At 47.0% G+C, this 23,534-nt stretch overlaps 1 protein-coding gene across 7 annotated transcripts in view; it reads left to right on the top strand.

Moving 5' to 3' along the window:
* NVL (nuclear VCP like) overlaps positions 1–23,534 on the top strand; it is an 89,334-nt gene that overhangs the window by 7,899 nt on the left and 57,901 nt on the right. For 5 of the 7 annotated variants that reach the window (XM_047848145.1, XM_047848142.1, XM_047848141.1 and 2 more), the window contains 10 exons: positions 1,912–1,969; positions 3,360–3,617; positions 4,159–4,269; positions 6,591–6,720; positions 6,922–6,998; positions 7,563–7,697; positions 9,456–9,557; positions 11,626–11,743; positions 14,269–14,413; positions 22,141–22,444. In XM_047848145.1, the coding sequence (XP_047704101.1) occupies positions 1,912–1,969; positions 3,360–3,617; positions 4,159–4,269; positions 6,591–6,720; positions 6,922–6,998; positions 7,563–7,697; positions 9,456–9,557; positions 11,626–11,743; positions 14,269–14,413; positions 22,141–22,444 (1,438 nt within the window). The remainder of the gene's footprint in view (positions 1–1,911; positions 1,970–3,359; positions 3,618–4,158; positions 4,270–6,590; positions 6,721–6,921; positions 6,999–7,562; positions 7,698–9,455; positions 9,558–11,625; positions 11,744–14,268; positions 14,414–22,140; positions 22,445–23,534) is intronic. The other 2 variants (XM_047848143.1, XM_047848147.1) reach the window with 2 other exon arrangements.

The raw sequence follows: 23,534 nt of genomic DNA, 5'->3' as shown, positions 1-23,534 counted from the left end.
GAACCATGAGATCATGACCTGAGCCGAAGGCGCCCCTCGTTTTTCTTTTAATGTTTATAGGATCTGTGGTGATTGCTCCTTTTCACCTTATAGCTGCATTGCTGCCTTTTCGTTTGGATTTACCATTATTTTCTTAACTAGTTCCACACTCGTGGACAGTTGGTTGTTTCCAGTTTTGCACTATCGTACACACAGTAAATAATCCTGCAGCACATATATCTTTGTATATGTTTTTTGTTTTTTTTTTTTTAATGTTACATTCTTGAAGTGGTATTGCTGGGGTCAAAGATGTCTTTTTCAGAATTCTGTTACATTTGGAGTTCTTTTCCCAAAAAACGTCGCCTCAGTTTATATTCCCAGCAACTTTGTATAAAGACTTCAGGGTGCCTGGGTGACTCCGTTGGTTGAGCGTCTGACTCTTGATTTAGGCTCAGGTCATGATCTCGCGGTTTGTGGGTTCAAGTCCTGCTGACAGTGTGGAGCCTGCTTGGGATTTTCTCTTCCTCCCTGTCTGCACCTCCCTTTGCTGTCTTTCTCTCTAAATAAATAAATAAATAAATAAATAAACTTAAAAAAAAAAAAATAGAGTGCGTTTCTCTGTACCTTTGCAATCCTAGTTACACTGTTACGGAATCTTTGCCAGCTTCCTAGGCAAAAGTTGATGTTTTTATTTGTAGTTTTTTGATAACTAGTGAGATTAAAACTATTTGACTGTTTCCTGTTTCCTTTGTTAGTTGCTTGCTTATGGGTTTTGTCTGTCATATGAGAGCCGACTCTTGGTTTGGGCTCAGGTCATGATCTTGCGGTTCTGTGAGTTCGAGTCCCGCTTTGGGCTCTGCTCTGACACTTGGGATTCTGTGTGTGTGTGTGTGTGTGTGCGCGTGTGTATGTCTCAAAAATAGATAAACTTTAAAAAATAAAAAAGTGTCTTTTGATTAGAGAAGTTCTGCATCTTTACCTAGTCAGATATGTCGGTCTTTTCCTGTATGGTTTGTGCTGAAATACTCAGAAAGACGTCTCACAACAATATGTGGAATCCTTGTTTCTTTATAGCATTCCATTTAACTCTTTAATCCACTTTATAGGGTATAAATTGTAAGGCAAAATTATTTCTTTTCCAAATAGTTGAATAATCCACCTTCTTTACATTGATTAGAAACGCCCAAAAGTATATTAATAGAATTTAATGAATAGCAAAAGAATTCATGTCTTAATTATAAAGATGGGTCATGTCATGCATGTAAACCTTTTTACTTAGGAAGAGTCCTTTTTTTATTAATTATTTTCTAAAGAAACACCATTGAACGGTAGCAGGGTCCATCACCTCTGGGTTATAATGAGCTGAGCCTGCGCTACAGTTTGTAGTTAATAGGATTTATCCCTGTTTCTCATGCATCATATGAAAATCTCTCCTACCTTCATTTCTCATGGGCAGACTTGGGAAAGCTACCCTGGTCACACAGATGGGTCTTGTTGAATTTGTGTATTTGTTACTCAATTACTTACTGATGGCTTGCTGGAATATTTCCTTTTGTTGGCATCTGATGTTCCTAATGAGACCTTTGGGTCTGATAGGACTCTGCACTTCACTTTTATTTATTGCGTGCATTAAAATAACCACAGTTTTTAAGCATTTACGTGTATTCTAAGGACTTTGTCAGCTTGTTTAATCCTCTAATGACTCAGAGATGTGAACGTTACATGTTATCTTCTCTTTATAGATAAGAAAGCTGATGCTCAGAGAGGTTAAGTAGAAGCTAGTAACCAGTAACCAGAATTCTCAGATCGCAAAGCCTGGGCTCTCAAGCACCATAATACTTTGCCTTAGTAAATTTTTTGTTTGGGGTAGTAATTTTTTTTAGGATGTGGGAGCAAAGCCTTTAAGATGTTTCTTTTCCTCTTCTTACTGAGGTATACTGAAAGCTCTTCAGATCATGATTCAAATACGGAAGATTACCCAGATCCACAGGTAAGCCAAACATTTAATGGACCCACTTTTATTTTTTTTTAGTCATTATGGACCCTCCTTAAAAAAAAAAAAAAGTATGGAATAGAATAAGAGATTTAAACATCATCATCAAGGGGCGCCTGGGTGATCAGTCAGTTAAGCGTCCCGAATTCGGCTCAGGTCATGATCTTGCGGTTTGTGAGTTTGAGCCCCGCATCGGGCTCTGTGCTGACAGCTCGGAGCCTGGAGCCTGCTTCGGATTCTGTGTCTCCCTCTCTCTCTGCCCCTTCCCTGCTCACCCTCTGTCTCTCTCTGTCTCGAAAATAAATAAAACATTAAAAAAAAATTGTAAACGTCTTCATCAATACTTCTGTGGACAGTGTTGAGGAATCCTTGGGATTCCTTTCAGTATTTGTGTTTATGGCCTGTTTTATAGGAAGAAGAAGGGAAGAGAATGGCCTGAAATAAGGGTACATAGGAATAGAAAGGGGAATTAATAGTAAAAATTGGGAGAAGGATACATTTTCTGCTAAAAGGCTGTGGTTGCAAATAAGTAAGTTTGCATTTAAGAGACATTTAAGTGATGCCAGATGATTTATAACTTACTCTCTTTTGTTCCCATTGGTAATTCCATTTTTTTTTTATTTATTGACAAAATCAGGATGATAATGACATGTGATCTGGTTTTGAGTTGATGAGATAATAGTGGCTCTTCTTGGCCAGCTCATTGTCAAGCCCAGTTCTGTTATATGTTTTAATAGTTCATTATTTATTTTGAGAGAGAGAGAGTGATCAGGGCAGAGGTGGAGAGAGAGAATCCCAAGCAGGTTCCACGCTCAGTGAGGAGCCGGATGCAGGGCACAAGCTCATAACCGCGAGATCATGACTTGAGCCAATATCATGTGTCAGAGGCTGAATGGACTGAACCACCCAGGGGCCCCCAATTCTGTTATATTTTTAATTTTTTTTTTTTAATGTTTATTTATTTTTGAGACAGAGACAGAGCATGAGCAGGGGAGGGGCAGAGAGAGAGGGAGACACAGAATCTGAAACAGGCTCCAGGCTCTGAGCCGTCAGCACAGAGCCCGACGCGGGGCTCGAACTCACGGACCGTGAGATCATGACCTGAGCCGAAGTCAGACGCTCAACTGACCAAGCCACCCAGGTGCCCCCTATGTTATATTTTTAAAAAGCGAGCACGCTTCCTCGGTTTTCTTTAACTTTCATTTATTAAGTGGCGGTGAAGCGGGGGCACATCTGTTTGAACAGGAAATGTTGGTGAAGCATCTGTCAGCACCCGTGTTTTCTGACTGGAAGTGCTGTGAGGGAAGCTGCTGGTGGCTGCTCGTGCGGGTAGCCCGTGTCCGTGAGCGCCAGCGCGGTGACGTAGGCGATGTCGTGTTTCTGCCAGGCGGCAAATCACATGAACAGCTCCCTGCTCTCCTTGTATCGGAAAGGACATCCCGACTCTGCTTCACGGACTCCCGAGATGGATCACAGAGAAGCCACCGACTCGGCCCCACGGACACCTTCCGGAACAGACTCCATTCCTTCGAAGACCCCTGCCAGGGGTTCAGAGGGAGGGTGGTTTATTGATAGAACTCCCGGTGGAAAGATGGACCTGGCAGACGAGAAGAGCAAGCACAAGAAGCCAGGATCTGAGAGAGAGGTACTTTTGTAGTGATGTGTTCAGGCCCCGTTACCGCCACCGCTTCTTTCCAAGTGCAGGCCTTCTGACGGAGATGACCTTCCTCCAGATTAGTCTCCACACGCAGATGTCTTTTTACGAGTTAAGTCGGGGGGTTCTTTCGCGTATTAAGAATGACTCCATTCAGTCTAGAATCAGAGTCCTCACAAGTAATGGCTGGGAAAGCCCTGTGTGCGTGGCTGTCCTGCTGGCACTTCAGTCATCTGCTGCCCGCCTCCCCGCTTCGCCTCAGCCACCGTGGCCTGGCGCTGTTTCCAGAACACCCACTCACTCTCACCTGGGGCCTTTGCACTCATGCTTCTGTCTGAAACTCCCCCAGGTTCCTGTGACTCACACCATCTTGTTTCCCTGTAATCTTCGCAGAGTCACATACTGACGTGTTAAATAGCACGTCGTGGGATGCTCTTTCCTGCCTCATCTCCTTTTGGTCAAGCCCTTGTGACCACTTAGAACTTACTGTAGAATCGTTTAGTTGGGTTTCTTCTTTGTCTTCTGTCTTCAGCTTCGGAGAGCAGGACCTTTGTTTTGCTTCATAGCGTCTCCCTGGCTAAAATGCACCCAGCACGTCGTTGTCAGGCAGTTGGTCGAATTCGTGCCTGATGAACTTTCCGAGGTGCGTTTACCAGCACGAGTTAAAGAATAGGTACCTCGTCTGCGTGTTATGTTTGGAAGGCTGGTTGTTGTCAGAGGAAGGGAAGTCAGCTCGTGCAACAGCTGTGTGGTTCGTGTTGAGCCTCGGGTAATGCCTTCAGGGAGCCCGTACAAACGGGCATACCGTGAAAATGTACTGAATAAGGGACCCCCTTTTTTTTTTAACCTTTGTAAGTTGCAGTATACTGTACATAAAAGTGAAGCTGGATGAATTATCACAAAGTGAACACACTGGGCACCATCCTTAACTGATTTTTTTTTTTTTTTTTTTTTGAGAGAGAGAGAGAGAGAGAGAGAGGCACGTGAACGAGTGCAAGAGGGGCAGAGAGAGACGGAGAGACAGAATCCCACGCAGGTTTCCATTGTCAGCACGGAGCCCAACGTGGGGCTCCCATCTCACCAACTGTGAGATCATGTCCTGAACCAAGATCAAGGGTGGGACATTTAACCCACTGAGCCATCCAGGTACCCCCTTAACTGATTCTAATGCCTGGCGTTAGATCCCCTAGGAGATCCTCTAGGAGAGGGGATTTACAGTGATCTGTCCCACGATAGGCCCTGAGTATGCCCCCGGGGCTCACTGTCCAGCGTGGTAAGTGCTAGCCACCCGTGGCTCTTGAGCACTTGAAATGTGGCTAGTGCAAATGAGGAACTGAATTGTTCATTTAAATTTGTAAAATAATACTTCAGTTATTAGAAAACTTCTAATATGGGGCGCCTAGGTGGCTCAGTCAGTTAAGCGTCCGACTTCAGCTCAGGTCATGATCTCACAGTTCGTGAGTTTGAGCCCCACATCAGGCTCTGTGCTGGCAGCTCGGAGCCTGGAGCCTGTTTCAGATTCTTGTCTCCCTCTCTCTCTCTGCCCCTCCCCCCCTCATGCTCTATCTCTGTCTCTCACAGGTAAATAAACATTTAAAAAAAATTAAAAAACAAAAAAACTTCTAAGTGTGTTTGGAACAACTTGAGCATGTGAATGTACTCTTTCAGCTGTAAGTTTTATGAAGTCTAAATGCAAATTAAATATTTCCCACTAAAATTTAGTGTACGAGTTGAGATGTGCTATTAGCATAAAATACATGTTAGACTTTGGAGACTTACTATAAAAGATAATGTAAGACCTCTCAATTTTTTATATTGACTGTATGTTGAAACGATAATATTTTGAGTATATTTTGTTAAGTAAGGTACTAAATTTCACTTGTTGATTCCCCCTTTTTTAAACGTGGCTACTAGAACATATTTAAAATTTTGTATGTGGCATTGTGTTTCTCTTGAACAACACCACTGTAAGTGGTTTTCGAGAACCACTTACTTGGTGTGGCAAAACCGTTCTCCTTTTGAATTTTCACTAGACCTTTTTCAAACCTCTTTGTGTTAATCATGTTTTTAGAGGACATTATTGCAAAGTTAAGGAAATAGCTTGAGTCTTAAGTTGAATTATACTTTTTTATGGCCTTCAAAGCAGCTCTGTAGTCATATTTAATTTAGCGGTTCATCAGGCATCACATGAAGACCAACTGGTGAAAAGCTCAGTGAGAAATTAAAGGTGAACATGAGCATCTCATCTCCCGTGAAAGAAACAAGGAGAGTTGCTCAGACACAGGGCAGATTATGGCAGGCTATAATACAGTCGCAAATTCAGCGTTCTGGGAATATGGGCATGAGATTAACGAGAAGAATCGTGTGTCAGGGCATAAACTGAGCTTTACAGCTGTGGAAAAGAAGGATGCTTTCCAGCAGCTACCATCCTGGAGCAGAGAGGTTGGGAATAGCCAAGGTAGGTGCAAGTGCCAGGGCAGAAATGGGGTATTTTAGGGCCACCTGGGTGGCTCAGTCGGTTAAGCATCCAAACGTTGATTTCAGCTCACATCATGATCTCTCTCTTCATGAGTTCAAGCCCTGCGTCAAGCTCTGTGCTGACATCGCAGAGCCTGCTTGGGATTCTCTGTCTCCCTTTCCCTCTGCCCCTCCCTTACTTATACACACATTCTCTCTCTCTCTCTCTCTCTCTAAATAAGAATACACTTAAAAGAAATGGGGTATTTTAAATAATGACCATCTTTTTGTTTTTGTTTAAAAAAAACACAAAAAAACCCAGGCGTCCCTGGTTTTTGTTTTTTATTTATTTACGTAATTTCTCCACCCAAACTCATGACCCCTAGATCAAGAGTTGAATGTTCTTCCGAATGAGCCAGCCAGGTGCGCCTAAATAACAGCCCTCTTTAAGAAAACATTGCCATTGTAATTTCAAGCATGGCATATTTAAATTTGTTTTCTTTCCAGGATTCCAAAGACGCTTCTCTGCTGGAGAGTAATGAAAAAAGGAAAGGCAGGCTGAAGCGCAAGGGAAACAAAAGGAAGAAAGACCTTCAGGAAGTAGACGGAGAAATACAAGCTGTCCTGCAGAGGAAAGGTGAGCCACGGGTCTGGGGGGCTGAGCATGCTGTGAAAGAGGCTTCGCTAGTCCCAGCTGTCGTTCTGGGGGGCCTGCTGTGTGCGGTTCATGAGAAAACACTTCGGTGTCTCGTGGTCTCAGTTTACTTAAACATTATTAAATGCAGCGCTGAGTTACTACTGAATCACTAATCTTTTCGTCTCCTCGTTTGGTTGCCAGCTAACGCCAAGGGGCTGGAATTACAGATCTCCAAGGTGAAATTTGAAGATGTTGGAGGCAGCGATACGACATTAAAAGTTAGTTCACGTTCAGAATTTTACTCAGATGGTATATTGCCAATCAGTTATTCACGGAAAGCAGCCTGGAAGGGGGGGGTGGTGGTGAAATTTGGCCTGTACCCCGCAGGGTGCTGAGGGATAAAAGAAACAGTACCTTCTGCTTTTCCACCACTAATTATGGTGTACGTAAGGTTCGTGCTTTGTAAGTAATACTGTTGTACGCAAAAAATTCTAAGAGAATACTGTGCAAAATTATATGCCAACAAACTGGGCAATGTGGAAGAAATGGAGATTCCTAGAAACTCCAACGCATTACCCAAACTGTAAGTAACCCTGTTAGTTATTGTCCAGTGTCTACTCTGCCAGTTACCGTGGTGGTTACTTTCCATCATCGGTGCCAGGTAGCTGTTACCACAGCTGAGGACACGGAGGCTCAGGCAGGTTCCTGTGGAGTCCCGCCGTAGGTCCCAGAGCCGGGGCTCAAACTCATGAGTCTGCTACTTTGCAGAACAGGCTTCCTTCCACTTGGATTCCTTCTCTCTCAGGCCGTGAAAGACCTCTTTCCTGTTTATTCCCTGCTAGGAAGTCTGCAAGATGCTCATCCACATGCGTCACCCGGAGGTGTACCGCCACCTGGGCGCCACCCCGCCGCGTGGGGTTCTCCTTCACGGGCCGCCGGGCTGCGGGAAGACCTTGCTCGCGCACGCCATTGCAGGGGTGAGCTTCGCTGACACGCCTTTGCTTCTGTTGCTTTTGTTCTGTTTGTCTTTATTTTCCTCTTTGGTCAGCTTGAACCAGACTTGACGTATTCCCAGGAGGACTGATCCTCTCTTCATTTTTCACCTCTTTCGTGCAGCTCTTTGTGAGATGCTATTTTTTTAGTGCATCCGATCATTTATATGGCAAAGGTTGGGTGGGAAGCAAAATAATATAATAACGCCCTTTTTTTAACACACAGTGTATATTTTAGTTTCCTTTTTCCCTTTAAGCCAGTGATTCTCAAAAGCGGTAAATGAGGAAACCAAGGACTATATTGTTTTTCACAGCTAAATATACTGAAAATCTCCAGAGTCATGTTCTTATAATTTTTAGTGTTAAAATAACATTTCTGAAATGGTAATAATACTTAGTTGGCAAAATAAAGTTACCGATCTTATTTTCATCCCATGAGTTGTTTTTGGAAACTGTTGGGTGGTAAATGCAAAATGTCCCAGTGACTTCAGTTTGAAGAACAGCGTGTCATAGTAGCTACTGATAGGTTAGGATCTGCGGGATTGGGGCTCTTATGGGACGACAGGTTTGCCTCACTTGTTCCTCTGTTGAACAAAGTGTCCTGTGACAGGTGCATGCCAGATGCTGGAAAACAGCGATAGAGAAAACCCAGGTTTACGTTCAAGGAGCTTTTCAGTCTAATAGGAAAGGCCGACATTAAGCAGCTATCATACAAGTAAACGCTGTGCACGGTCACAGCAGAAATGAGTGGGAGACAGGAAGTGTGGGATGCTATCTGGTCCCAGGTTGCCCGTGGTTGAGGAAGTGATTTTCAGAATAGCCTGAGGATGAGTAGGGCTTAGGCAGGCTTGTTGCCCTCCGTGCTGGTGGGGCCGCAGTGGCTGCTCCTCCTTTATGACAGGAACCTGTCCTCTGCCGACTAACTGGCTCCTCCTCTGGATGCAGGGGTGAGAAGTGCCTGTAGCGTGAGCGGGAAGGACTGTCACAACCCCTGCCCTTTCCTATTAAATTGTTCTGGCTCGGGGTGTCTGGGTGACTCGGTCAGTTGAGCGTCCAACTTCAGCTCAGGTCATGCGTCGGTCTCTGTGCTGACAGCTCAGAGCCTGGAGCCTGCTTCGGATTCTGTGTGTCTTTCTCTCTCCGCACCTCCCCTGCTCACACTCTGTCTCTCTCTCAAAAATAAATAAACATTAAAAAAAAGTTCTTTAAGGAAAAAAAATTATTCTGGCTCAGCTATAAGTCGGGGGTAAACATGTCTCTGCAGATTCAAGGCCCTTTATTCAGAAGACGTAACGACAATTTCTTGGTGACTCCTATGAAGTAAAAACAGGTGGAGGTATCTAGTCGCTGTGTTTGAATTAAACTGTAGATTTTTAAATAATGGTTTTCATCAGACCAACACAAAAGATGAAGTTCCTCAGAAAAGAGGTCATTTTAAAAATTAAATTTTGAGGGGCACCTGGGTAGGGCTCAGTCAGTTGAGCATCTGACTTCAGCTCAGGTCATGATCTCACAGTTCGAGTTCAAACCCCGTGTCGGGCTCTGTGCTGATGGTGCAGAGACTGGGATTCTCTCTCTCTCTTTCTCCCTTTCTCTGTCCACCCCCTCCCCCATGCTCTTTCTCTCTCTCTCAAAAATAAACTTTAAAAAAAATTCACTTTTGAGAGAGGGACTGAATAAGGAAAAGGGAGGGGGAAGATAAATTTTCAAAATGTGGTCATTCTTTCCTGTGTTTGTCCCCAGGAACTGGACCTCCCAATTCTGAAAGTAGCTGCCACGGAGATCGTATCCGGCGTGTCTGGGGAGTCTGAGCAGAAGCTGAGAGAATTGTTTGAGCAGGCAGTGGTGAGTCAGCTAGTGACCCACGTCGGGCTGTCTGCTTGTGCGGCGTTACGACGGAGAGCCTGTCCATCCAGGGCCAGTGTCTGTTAGCCTGGTCGCCTGCCATCCTCTTGTAAACTTGGTGATTTGTTATCCGTGATGACTAAATATTTAAAGTAGATCCACTGATACAGACTGTTGGATAACATCGTCCGTTCAGTCTGAAATCAAGTGTAACTGTAATTGGTGAGAAATTCTGGGCTGTCACACCCAGTGGGTGTTTGCTGAAAATAGATACCCTGGGGCACCTGGGTGGCTCACTAGGTTAAGCTTCAGTCGGTTAAGCTTCTGACTTCGGCTCAGGTCATGATCTCCCAGTTCATGGGTTCCAGCCCTACGTCAGGATCTCTGCTATCAGCTCAGAGCCTGCTTGGATCCTCTGCCCCTCCCCCACTAGCGTGTGTGCATGCGATCTCTCTCTCTCTCTCTCAAAAAGAAATATTTTTTAAAAATTTCTTTTATGTTATTTACTTTTGAGAGAAACAGAGAATGTGAGCGGAGAATGGGCAGAGAGAGATAGAAAGAGAATCCCAAGCAGGCTCTGCACTGTCAGCACAGAACCTGATGTGGGGCTCAAACTCATGAATCTTGAGTTCAAGACCTGAGCTGAAATCAAGAGTCAGACACTTAACCAACTGAGCCACCCAGACACCCCACAAAAATAAACAAACATTAAAAAAAAAAGAAAATACATTATCCTTGTGAGATTTTCTGTCACTTTCACTTTGCACAAATTAAGTTACCAAACAACTTGTAAGTAGTTTGAAAATTTTTAACATTTAGGATTATCACATTCTAAAAACAACCATAGAAATGCCAGGATAAATTCTTCTCCTTTTGCCTAATTGAACTTGTACAAAGAAAATCTTGTTAACCAGAGAAATTACGAGACTGGATTTTATCCTAATTGTAATTTATTTCTGAATTACTATTCAATTCACTATTTAATTACTATTAAATTACTGTTAATTACTATTAAATTACTGTTTAATTCACTATTACAATGTCGGTGTTCAGGAACATCTGGGGAAGACATTTACATCCTATTAGAACTTTATCCTGAGGATACGTGATAGTTACAGGCCTGTGCTTGCCAGTCGGAGTCACGGTCTCCAGTCCTCGTGCCTCCATGCACTGACCGCCTGGTCGTGGACAGAAGAGGTTTAACCACTGTAACCCTTAGTTTCCTTGCCGGGAAGCTGGGTTAATAACATTACTCAAGGGGTGCCTGGCTGGCACAGTCAGCTAAGCGTCCAACTCTTGATTTTGGCTCAGGTCATGAAGTCATAGACTCATGGTCTTGGGACCGAGCTCCTCCTCGGGCTCTGCAGTGACTCCTTGAGGTTCTGTCTCTCTTAGCCCCTCTCCTGCTGGCACTTGCACTCCTCTCTCTTTCTCAAAATAGATACGCTTTAAAGAAAATAATAATGCTCAAATCTCATGGCAGTTTGGGGCGTATTAAATGGGAGGATCCTGGGGCGCCTGGGTGGCGCAGTCGGTTGAGCGTCCGACTTCAGCCAGGTCACGATCTCGCGGTTCGTGGGTTCGAGCCCCGCGTCGGGCTCTGGGCTGATGGCTCAGAGCCTGGAGCCTGTTTCCGATTCTGTGTCTCCCTCTCTCTCTCTGCCCCTCCCCTGTTCATGCTCTGTCTCTCTCTGTCCCAAAAATAAATAAACGTTGAAAAAAAAAATTTTTTTTAAATAAAAATAAAAATAAATGGGAGGATCCTTACAAACCCTCAGTGGCCTGCCCAGCTCATGGCAGATGCCCTGTAGATGCTGTGACATTGTGCACACTTGAGAGTCACTAGTTGTCACTGTGGTTAAAACTAAGAAAAAGTGAAAAGATCAACTTTATGTCATTATTTGCACCCAGAATATGTAAGGGTTGTTGAACGTGGCCAGTATAGAAGCTGGTAAGAAATTAGAAGAGAACTTGTATTTTAGCAATAATGGAGAAAATATTTTTTTCTTTCTAAGTTTTTATTTAAATTCCAGTTTATGATGGCCTTTTGTGGTATTTTTATTTCCAGTCAAATGCACCCTGTGTCCTCTTTATTGATGAAATTGATGCCATTACCCCCAAAAGAGATGTTGCTTCAAAAGATATGGAACGAAGGATTGTGGCCCAGCTCCTAACCTGCATGGACGGTCAGTTTAAAAAATTACGTTCATTTTAAGATGACAAATTGTGTTTCTTTTACCAGTGTAAGTAACATGTGAGGACATGAGCCATTCAGGTAGAGTAAAGCTGAGAGTAAAAAGTCCTTTTCATAAAGAATTAGATCATTAATTTTTTGGAGTGCATCTGACGGTTATTTTAATACATTTATACACAGACAGAAATATACTGACGTGTTTTGCTTCTTACAATGCTGAGATCGCACCATACACCTTGTTATATATAACCTGTTGCTTGCATCTTTTTTGTTTATTTGTTTATTTTGAGAGAGAGAGAGAGCATGCAGGCGCATGAGTGGGGGAGGGGCAGACAGAGAGGGGGTAGAGAGAGAGAGAATCCCCAGCAGGTTCACGAGCCTTGAGATCATGACCTGAGCTGAAATCAAGAGTTGGACACTCAACCGACTGAGCCCCCCAGGCGCCCCTGGTTGTTTGTTAACAGTACATGTGGGAAATGTTGCTGTTTCAGTGCCTTTGTGTTTGCTGCTTGACTGCTGCAGGGTTCTCTTTAGGACAGAGTTCTCCTGCTGCTCGTCCTCTTGGCTGCGGGCGTTAAAACCCACATGCCTCAGCAGTGGGATCAGCTTTGCTCCCATCCCGGTCGCAGCCCCAGGGGCGTTCAGCGCGCGCAGAGCGTCATCACGCGAACGCGCGTGTGCAGCTCATGATGCTGCCTGAAGTATTAGGTGCCACCTCCCTTCCTGTACTTTCTTTCGCTTGTGCAGTGACCTCACAGCATGAACGTCTTCCTTGAGCTTTTATGCAGTTTTCATCAAGTATGTAAGAGCCTTCCTGTGTCAGTGAAACCTCCCACCTTGTGTCTCTCTTCTCACCCTGAGGTTTACCAAAGGCATAGTCGCTGTCAAGTAAACACGTTTGTATTCTGTTCCACCCTGCACCTCACCCATAACTCCACGTCCGCCTCTGCCATCGTACTGAGGCGCATCGTGGAATGATCGTGGGGCATCCCAGCGCTGACCTCTCCAAACCTTTGTTCTTTAGTTTCCTCGTCTCCGGATCTACCTGTTGCAGGTGTGGTGGGGCCTGGCCAAGGGCCACTGTGCCCTGGTGCCTGGCAGGCAGTGAGTGCCAGGTCAGCTCGGTAGCTCTCAACAGTGTTCGATGTGGCCAACCCCCTCGTCCTGGTCGTCGTTGGCACAGGTGGCTGGAGCATGACCGTTGTCTTTCTGGCGGCCCCCTGGCTCTCCGGCCCGTCCTCACCGGTCCCCTTCCATGCCTGCCTGCTTCCCCCCATCCTCTATACAGAGGTGCTCTGTAAGGTTTCCCACTCGGTCTTCTCCTTGCCTTCTGCCCATCTCCCAACCGTCTCCTGTGCAACTCTTCATGAGACACAAATTTCATCTGTAACCTCGATATCTAAGAAGCCTCCAACACCTGTTCCCGGCTGCCTGCGAGATCCGTCACAGTTTGTGTGTCCCAGGCCGGACCCTCTCCCCCCGTCGCCCCTCTGCCTTTCCCTCCCATTTCTGCGCTCAGCCAGCAGTACCCTCTCCCTCCTTATCATCCACAGGAGGCCCTCGTGTCTCTCCCTTCTCCGTGCCCTCCACTGTGTCTGCAGCTGCCCTGGAATTGGGTGTTTCCTGTTTCTTCCCCGCCTTCTCTCCTCTCGCCTGATGGCTGTGATCAGACCGCAATAAGCTCTTCCCTGTATTCCTCTTTACTCTTTCAAATTACCATCAGAATTGTCTTCCTGAAACACAAACCTTATGAGAAAAACCCTTTCCTGGCTTCCTGTTGGCTAAGGGATATTCTACAAGTTTCTTGTGTCTTGGATGTCAGAGTACTTACTGAGCATCTTACTCCCTTGTTACCCATGAGGAGTGTGACCTCAGACTCCCCGCCGGCCCACCTGGGTTCAGTTGAAGGCAGTAATCCGAAGGAAGGGTACACGTGGGGCCGCGTGGTCCGTCATTCCTAGAACTGTCTAGATTGGGCCAGAGCAGCACAGACGGTAGCACGCCCCGTCTCCACACCACACGTCTGCTGTGAGACCGCCACTCCTCATTCCTGCCAGACTCGGCCGCTGGGCTGCTCCCACACGTGTTCGTGCCTCCGTGCTGTCGCTCACACCGTGTCGTCATGTGGATTTCGTCAACGCGTGTCCGCTTATTAGCGTCCTTCCTCATCCTTCAAGGCTTTCCCCAAACATTACCTCCTCTCTGAATCTCCCTCGGTCCTCCATCAGAACCCGTGCTCTCTTCCGTCGGATTCCTGTGTTGCTTTGTTTATACCTGTTACTGTGTCACGGAATTTGTCCCGTGGCTTTCTCCGTAGGTTGTGAACTTCTTGAGGACAAAGTGTCTGTTTTCTTTACAGCTTTCGCATATTAGACAATTAGTAAACGATAGCTTTATGTCCATACTGCTGGCAAAATGTGAACTACTCTCTAGCCACTTAAACCACTTCTGTGAACGTGATCGCCCTCCGTCCCTGGGGCCTTATCCACCATTCATCCTGTGTCTGCTTCTTACTAGATCTGAATACCATGGCTGCCACCGCTCAGGTCCTAGTCATTGGAGCCACTAACCGCCCGGACTCATTAGACCCTGCTTTGAGACGTGCAGGAAGGTTCGACCGAGAAATATGCCTGGGTATCCCAGATGAAGCATCCAGGGAAAGGTACACTCTTCGTATGTCACGGGTCATCTGAACTGAATGTTTTGAAAACAAGAGGTGACAAAAACCACGTAGCCTTTTTTTTTCTTTGTTCTTGTCCCAGTAACCTTGACGTGGACAGGAAAAGGCCCTCTTTAAATTAGTACTTAAGAAACTAACGTGCTCGTCAATAACAGGGCCATTGTTTCAGGCTGTTTTCCCAGTAGTGATGGTGGATGTATGTGTGTATACCCCTTGGTCTGGTCCTACTGACGGTGGCTGGTGTCATGGAGTCTGCAGATCAACGTAGGGACAGTGTGGGCAGCTGGGGAACAGAGCGTGCTCACTGGCCCACTTGTCAGTTGCATTGACCACTAACCTGCCTAAGACCACAGGTTTCCTGACAAGGCAGCTGGAGAGTTGTAAGTGAAAGCTGTCTGTGTATTTTGCAGGACCAGCCTTTCCTAGTAATGGGGGTTGAACGTCCGGAGAGCAAAGAGATCGCTGCCAGTGTCTCAATAAGCAAGGAAGGTGTGGGAGGCACCATTGAGGCAGCGCATAGAGGTCTGATAAGGGTTTTTCTGTAACGCCGTGTCTGTCGTGGCTTTGGGCTTAAGTTTGTGACCCTAAAATTGGTGTATGTGGTTCGAGGAGTGGGTGGCATGTAGTGAGAAGAAACAGTCACAGGACGGTGACGGAGGGAAGGGGTGACAGGCAGGAGGCTTCGCGGAAGTAAACGTGGTTGTAAGGCACATGGTGGGAGAGAAGGTTAGAGAGTGAGACAGGAGCGCATCGACCTTCCTTCTTCCCCGTATGTGATGTGCTTCAGCTTCTGATTGTTTGCAGTTCCTTCCTCGGTTACCGTGTTCGGTCCAGCTCATGTGCTCCTCGTACTGCCACACGTATGATGTTCAAACAGTCACGCAGCCACTCAGGCTTGTTTAGTGTGTTTAACCTGCCGCAACATGACAGCTAATGTCTGAGTTGTTCCTATTTACGCCACAAACGTGTATTGAGTGTATGGCGTGTGCTGGTACGTTCTGGAAGGCGTTGTGAGGAATACGAAGAGTGACGAGTCCTTGCTTTCCAGAGGCCTGTGTCCTTTATGGAGCCTTTTTCCTCCTGGGCCCACCTTCCGTAGAGAGAGGGACACGTGGGGCCCGTCTTCGCTGCTAGACGGAACCCTTTGTTCATCCACCCAGCATTCCCTCATCGACAGAGTCCTTAAAGGGCTTCTGCTGAGGGCCACGGTTTGAAAAATATAAGCCTATAGAAAAGTTAAAAGAATAGCACGATGAGTATGTGCACACCCTTCAGCTGGGGGCACCACTCACTCGCACATCCACACCCCCTTCCAGTCTCTGCAGAAAACCTACGTATGTTTGTGTGCGTGTGTGTGTGTACCTTTTTTTTTCCCAAGCCATTTGAAGACGGAGGACAACAGGATGACGCTTCAGCCATAAGTGCTTCCCGGGGTGACTGTCACTCCATTTCACACCATTTCAGGAAATTTAACACTGACGCGATAATACTAACATACGGTCTGTTCTGATTTTCCCAGTTGCCCCTAAAATGTCCATTTTAATTGCTTTCTTCTTGATTTTGTGTAGTTTTGTGTTTCATGTGTCATCCATTCTGGGATCAAACCTGCTGTTTAATCAATATGACCCTTTAACCTTAACCTGCCTCTTCAGGGAGGAAGTGTTTTCATGACATTGACATTTCCCAGGTGCCTCATAGTTTCAACTTGCCTGACCGTCTCTTCCTGATGGGACTCAGCGTAGGCATTTTGGGCAAAATACTGCCTGGGTGGTGAGGTGTCCTCAGCGTCCTCTCAGGAGGCTCCGAGTGTTCCTTTGTGTCATTATTGGTCCTGTTAAGTCCGGTCACTCGGTTGAGAAGTTTGTCAAGAGTTTTCTCCTCTAAAGGTACCTTTTTCCTTTATTCTTAACGTAATCCAGATATTTCTGGCACCAAAGGGTGTTTATGGCTGCCTGTTGTCAGTTTGTCCAAATTCCATGCGAGACTCTGCGTGAGGTCTGTTGGCGTTCACATCGGTGTTTCACGTAGGCTGGGTGGCCTGGCTCAGGCACGGCGGCCAGCACAGGGATTGTGTCTCAGAACGAAGGGGATGTTAGGTGTTCGCTGTGTTTAAGGCCAGGTGGGTAGAGTGGGGTCAAAGCCTGAAAGATGATAGCTCTTGAATATAATCGCGAGTGAGAATTTTTTAAGTGAGTATATTTTAAAAAAATTTTTATTCTGGTAAAAATAAACACATAAAATTTACCACCATGCTAACCGTTTTTAACAGTATGGTTTAGGAATATTAATTTTTATTTACTTTGGAACAAATTTCTAGTACTTTTTCATTTTGCAGTTTAATCCTGCAAGATTAACATTTGGCACAGCGGTTGGCATTTCAGTCACTGAGTGATCAGAAGAACGCTGAGTACAGAAAGAAACGGGGTCTTAGGGAGGAGATATCAGGCAAAGCAGACCTGGTCTGGGGGTTTCTTAAAGGATTCTCTGAGGAAGCTGAGACTTTAAGAATAATAGCAATTAACTGATAACGTGACGCTGAGAGTGTCCCTGGGAGGAGTAGCATGTGCAGAGAGGCCCTGAGGTGACTGAGCTCAGTGAGTCCAGGAACCCAGAAGAAGAACACTGTGGCTGTAGAAGAGATAAAGCGTGGAAAGGCTGGCAAGGGATGCAGAAGGCAGTTCACATACAGTTGGTAAGGATTTTGGACCTCTTTGTGAGTGGTGGGAAGGAATTAAAGCAATTAATGTAAGCAAGACAGTGATGGAAACAGACTTTTTATTTGGAAAGAGATCATTGTAGCTGCAGCATGAAGAATGAAGGGAAAGAGAGCAAGAATAGGTTCTGGTGACCCCGTGATGGGGCTGTTATGATGTCTGGACGAGACGGTGATGGGCTTAAGGAGATGGGCAATAGGTGGAGATGAGCAGAGCGGTGCCTGGTGGGAGGACACAGGTAGAGCGCATCTGGAGTGATCAGTCGTTTAGCCAGTAGACCCAGTGGGTTGCATTTCTTGGCAGAAGGTACATGTGGAAGGTGGGAGCTGTGATTGAGCAGGAAGGAATAGTCCCATTTCTATCTGTTTTTGTTTTTTGAGAGAGAGAGGGTGCAGATGAGCGAGGGGCCAGGAGAGAGGGAATCTCACAAGAGGCAGAGAGAGAGAGAGAGAGAGAGAGAGAAGCAGGGCTCACCCAGGGCAGGGCCTGTGCTCACGAACCGTGAGATCATGACCTGAGCCGAAGTCCAAAGCTTAACCAGCTGAGCCACCTGGGCGCCCTTCAGGTTTCTGATTTGAGCCTCTGTGCCGCTGGTTTTCTCTGAGGGGACCTGGGAGGGACGGAGGAAGTAGCGGCGGGTGCCCCACGTCCCTCTGCCTTTTCCCAGATTCCTAACTCATCCTAGCTTTTGTTTGGTTGCCTGTAACAAAGTAATAATAGTAACGTGCTTTGTTTTATCTTTACATGGGAACAGTACCCCCGCTTTAAAAGGCTTCTCGTAAGGATTGCATCAATACACCCAGCACAGCTTCTGACTCGTAGAAATGTTAAGGTTGCTCTTGGTGTTTTCCTGGACTTTGAAAGTATCTTGTTACGGAACGTTCCAGCGTACACAAAAGAAGTCTGATACAATTCTTCTAGTTTCTGTTACTGCAGAACAAGCCACTGCAAAATTTAGTGGCTTTCAGCAACAGTCATTTTATTGTCTCTCACAAGCCCTGTGGGTAGAGAATTTAGAAAGGCCTCAGCTGGTCGGTTCTGTGCCCGGCCCGGCTCCCGTGTGGTTGTAGAGGTGGCAGCTGGAGCTTGGAGCAGCCAGGCTGTGCGCGTCTGCACACCTGCCTGTCTCACCTGGCTCGGCTGCGTCTCCCCATGCCTGTTCCCCTCCTCCCCTCTCCGTGTGGCTCCCTTCACGGGACGGTTTGGGCTTCTCAGAGCTGGGCGGTCTCATAGCATCTGTCCCACAGCTCTGTGCTGTTGACCAGCCGCTGAGGTCAGCCCAGACTCCAGAAGAGGAGAGCCGAGAACTTACAGACATGCCTTTCAAACCCTCACGATGGTGAAGCCCGGGTCTTATGACCCAGCCACAAACAATCCTCACCGTTTCAGTCCTGTTCTGTCTGTCCCCCATGCTTTTTCCTGGAGTGTCTAAGGCAAAATTCGGGCGCCATATTGTTTCCACAATAATACTTCAGAATCTAACGGGTGAAGACTTTTTATTTAACCTACGTGCTCACTGATAATTCTTTGATACATCCGATGTCCGAACCACATCCATAAGTTTGCGGTATAAAACCATTACGGATTTTCAGTATAACCACATGTAGCGTGTTCCTGTCTCATCTGCACAGGGATTGTTCGCTGCCAGCCCAAGTCACATGTTAGGATCACACATCCTTTCTTTACCTTTGTAACTTTTCTGGAACCCACGATTGCCACATTTTTGTTGCAAGAAGGCCTGCAGCTTTTTTCACATTCTGTGTTTCCTCCAAGTGCCTGTGCGCGGGTGTGGGTCTGTCCCTTACCTTATGTGATGGTGAGAGGCAGTAGGAAATAGTGGATGTGAAGTCAGAACAGCAGTGTCTGGTGTGAATTCTGTTGTCTCCTGTTGCTGCTGTCCTCCAGTGGGAGTCCTCGTCTGAGGTTCTGTTCTAACAGCACGGCTGATAGGACATCTGCAATGTAAGCTGTTTTGTTGAAGCTTGGCCCCCCTGTAAAGCAGATGACCAGCTAACATTTTACTTAGAAACCTTCAAGGGTCAATTTCTGAAGATGCGTTTTGTTGAGTCGATTCAGATCTTTCAGGAGAAGGTGTTGAGACCGTACCATGGGCTGTGGGTCTAGCTGCCGGTCTTCCGACACAGGCAGGTCGGAAGGATGCTGAGGAACTGTACACCCTGTTTTCCTGGTGGAGCGCGTGCCCAGATCTTCCCTCTCCTGCTGGCAGGCGGCATGGGGAGGATGTGGGGTCTTAGCACATCTCACGCACGACTCCCAGCACTTGGGTTTTGGGCTCTGCTGTGGCCCCAGTTTCCATGGTCCAGCACTTTGAGGCCTCCCGTTCCTGGTCTTTGGAGTTCGCCAGACAGATACACTTCCTTCTCGTTAGCGCACCTCTCTGAAAAGGGTTGATTCTGGCTTTGTGTCCTCTCCTGGACATTTACTATTCCCTACTTCCGTTCTTGATAAACGTGGTTGGAGAGTACAGGCAGTCAGATATCTCTCGGCCTGTGCTGGTATGGATAAATGATTGACTAAACGGGTGAGAGGAGGCAAGTCTCTGGTGCAGAAGAATCCCAGATAATGTGTGTGGACGCACCGCCCTGAAGGAAGCAGACTCCCACTGCCTACCCCTGAAATGCGAGCTGGGCACGTTGACTTACCGCAGAGTGCGGTACGGAAAAGGGCGAAGGATTTCAACCCCACGGTGGAAACCCTTCCAGACACGGCGTAAGGCCTGGTGGTCAGCGTTCGCATCCCGGTGGTGAGGGGGCCGACAGTGTGTACCCTTGGTGGGACCAGTGGGGACCATGCTTCACCTCTATCGTCTTCTTCCCCCAAATACATTGACTTAGTCTAATCACCATAAAAATATCAGGCTAGTCCCCCATTGAGGGGTGATCTACAAAGTTCTGGGTCACTAATTCTCAAAACTGTCCTAATAGGAGAGGGGTATTGTGGTACATAGAACTCCCTGTACTGTCTTTGCAATAATTCTGTAAATCCAAAACTTCCAAAATAAAAGGTGTATTTTTTAAAGAATTTGTTAAAACTCATCCTATTTATAGCCAAATATAGCATTAGTCTGCATCATTTATTCTGGGAACCCTTAACAGAATCTTTTAAGGATTTACCGACCTTAGAGCATCAGCTAGAGCTGACACAGAGCCCCGTGTTGAGAGGCCTTTCTCTTCTTTGCTAGGAAGACGTGTAAACCTCAGAACCCCCCAAACACCTGTTCTTTCAGTATCCGAGCAGCATAAGTACCTCTCCCTGTGTAATTTTTTTTTTAACATTTATTTATTTTTGAGGCAGAGACAGAGCATGAGCAGGGGAGGGGCAGAGAGAGAGGGAGACACAGAATCCGAAGCAGGCTCCAGGCTCTGAGCCGTCAGCACAGAGCCCGACGTGGGGCTCAAACCCACAGACCATGAGATCATGACCTGAGCGGAAGTCGGACGCTCAACCGACCGAGCCACCCAGGCGCCCCTACCTCTCTGTATAGAGCAGCACTCAAGCCTGTGGCCTAAGCCCAGTGCTGACAGCTGGTTAAAGTCCTTGTAAGAATACAGGCGGATCATGGGGCGCCTGGGTGGCTCAGTCGGTAAGCGTCTGACTTCAGCTCAGGTCATGATCTCGCGGTTTGTGGGTTCGAGCCCCACGTCGGGCTCTGTGCTGACAGTTCAGAGCCTGGAGCCTGCTTCAGATTCTGTCTCCCTGTCTCTCTGCTCCTCCCCCACTCACGCTCCGTCTCTCTCTCTCTCAAAAATAAATAAACATTGGAAAAAAATTTAAAAAAAAATAATAATAAAGGCAGATCCTTGTATTGCAAGTTCCCTGCAGTTCCCTCCCAGAACGGGGGCAGGGGTGGGGGTGTCCAGGCAGCCTCCTAGTTACGTTCACTGTGGAGTTTGTGCCTCTTGGTGTTTTTTTTTTCCGGCAGAGGAAATGTTGCTGAAACATCTACCATCTTGAAACTGGAGCTCTCTTACTGGTTATTTTCTCCTCCTCTGGAGTTCCCAGAGTACGATGAATGGAAGTGTCCACACTTTTTCAGAAATACAAGTTGTAACTGGGAAACGGGTGACACTTACTTTGTGTGAGCTATTTTTCATAACATTGGAAGTTGCTTAGTATCCTTGTACAATGCAGCGAATAAGGTCTGAGTCTTCAGGAAATGGTTCTGTCATGGAGCCTTTTGTGGGTTGCTGGTGTGTAAAGTACCTGAGTGATTTTTCACTGGTCAGTAATGTTCACCTGCTTCCCTCCGGTTCACTGACACGATCTCAGATGACTTTCCTGTAATTCGCTGTCCATTGGCTCGACACTTGAAAATACTCCTCTCTGCCACAAATTTGATAATTGCAAAACGTATTTCCTTGTCTGAGTTAATTTGGAATATCACGGTGTGTGAATGGTAGTAATAACAAACCCTTGGGCCCTCGCCGTAGGTCGGCCACTGTTCTGAAGGCCTTTGTGTGTGTGTGTGTGTGTGTGTGTGTGTGTGTGTGTGTGTGTGTGTGTGTGTGTTCACCCTGCGCAGAGCGCTCCTATAGCTCGCGCGTGAGGAAACTGAGGCACGTGTGTGGTAGAGCTGGCTTCAGAGCCTCCGCCCTAACCAATGTTCCCGCTTTCACGCTTTCTTCACTGGGTCTTACACAGATTGTTAAGGGACTCCTTCATAATAATGACCTGGAGGCCCACGGGTCACTGGCCCGTGCCACGTTGTGGTTCAGGCGAGTGGACTTCTGCATACGCACGATCCCGTGAAGTTGGAGAAGTAACCGTCCTAATATAAAATTGGATGCAAGGGGTGTATCACTACAGCTTTTTGTGATGGATGGAATTCATGGTTTACTTGGAGTCTGGTGGCTTTTATTTCCGGCAGGTGTCCATTTCATCTTTTCTAAAAGCAGAATTGACCTCAGATGTGTTCGGTGACTTGTTTTTTCTGGTGGGTAAGGAGGCTGAAGTTCTTCCCTGTCCTTCCTACAGAATACTTCGAACTTTGTGCAGAAAACTAAGGCTTCCGGAAACTTTTCATTTCCACCACTTGGCACACCTCACTCCAGGCTTTGTTGGCGCTGACCTGATGGCGCTCTGCCGAGAGGCAGCCATGTGTGCGGTCAGTAGGGTCCTGATGAAGCTGCCCGAGCCGCGGGCCGACCCCGAGATGGAAGCTTTGCTCTCCAGAGGAGGCCGGGGAGACGGGATCGGAACGAAGCCCGCTTCCGAAGCACGGGAGCTTTCCCCGCAGGTGCCGAACCTGTCCTTCGTGTCGGCCGCCCAGCAAGCGTCGGTATGGTTGAGGTTTATGATTTATGTTTTATTGGCATTTTATCCACAGACTAATTATCAGTCACACCCAGAATGTCTGTAGCTTCAAAAGTACAAATTGTTTTACTTTTTTAGCTGATCCTGAATAAATTCCTTTTACGGTATTGATTATGAGGCTCTGGACCAGGGGTTGGCAAGCCTCCCCACCGCGTGCCCATCTTGTAAACTGAAGTCCTAGCCGCACTCCTGTATTTACATGTGGCCTCCCTGCCGCCACACTTCATAGCGGTGCCCCCACGGGGGTCCCTGGCGTGAGACTGTGCGGCCCACAGGCCTGCGGTGCCCACCCTCCAGACCTGGCCAGAGAGAGCTGGTCGGCTGCTGTAGGAGCGCCGGGCACTCGGTCGTATTCCCTGGTCACCTTCTGGTCGGGTGCGCCAGGACGGTCCTCTGGCGCCCTGTGTCCGTGAGCTGGCGCCGCGCGGCTCTGGAGGACAGTACGTGCGTGAGGGGGCACTCGTGTGTCCGAGGTCAACGCTGCAGCCGTGAGCTCTAGGAGTTCATACTTCGTGCGCGGGCTTCATACGGCCCTGTCATCGAAGGAACGAAGCGTAAGCGACCATGGCCTGCCCCGGGCCACACAGCTGCTTCCCAGAGCAGGTCCCGGTCTGTGGTTGTCAGCTGTCTTTTTCCTCCTCACTCACTTGGAGCCACGGCCCATCTGTTAAAAAGAATAGTAAGCGCATTCCTGATACGAGACACACAGAAGTTAGGACTTGACAGACTGACTCCGGGTTACTTTCCTCCCACCTTTATAGTCTCCTCAGAACAGGGAGTCTGTTTGCCTCCGAAGCTCAGGGCTCCATGTAGTGCCCTTCGAGGAACCTTGTTTTGAATTCTACTGCCACCAGAGTAACTTTGTTTGAATTTCATCAAGATTCAGCTGCTTCGTGATTATTTGTAAATGAAAACTGGAAGAAATAGTTGCAGAAATGACGGTTACCAGCCGCCCGTGTTTGCCACAGCTGGCCCTTGTTAGCACACGGACGTCCTTGTCCCGTATTTGGTTCTAGTCCGTGGACCTTTCCTCGGCCAAATCTTCATCTACACAG

This window comes from Prionailurus viverrinus, unplaced genomic scaffold (genome assembly GCF_022837055.1).
Source record: "Prionailurus viverrinus isolate Anna unplaced genomic scaffold, UM_Priviv_1.0 scaffold_53, whole genome shotgun sequence".
Lineage (NCBI taxonomy): Eukaryota > Metazoa > Chordata > Mammalia > Carnivora > Felidae > Prionailurus > Prionailurus viverrinus.
This window is presented reverse-complemented; position numbering and strand designations above follow the sequence as displayed.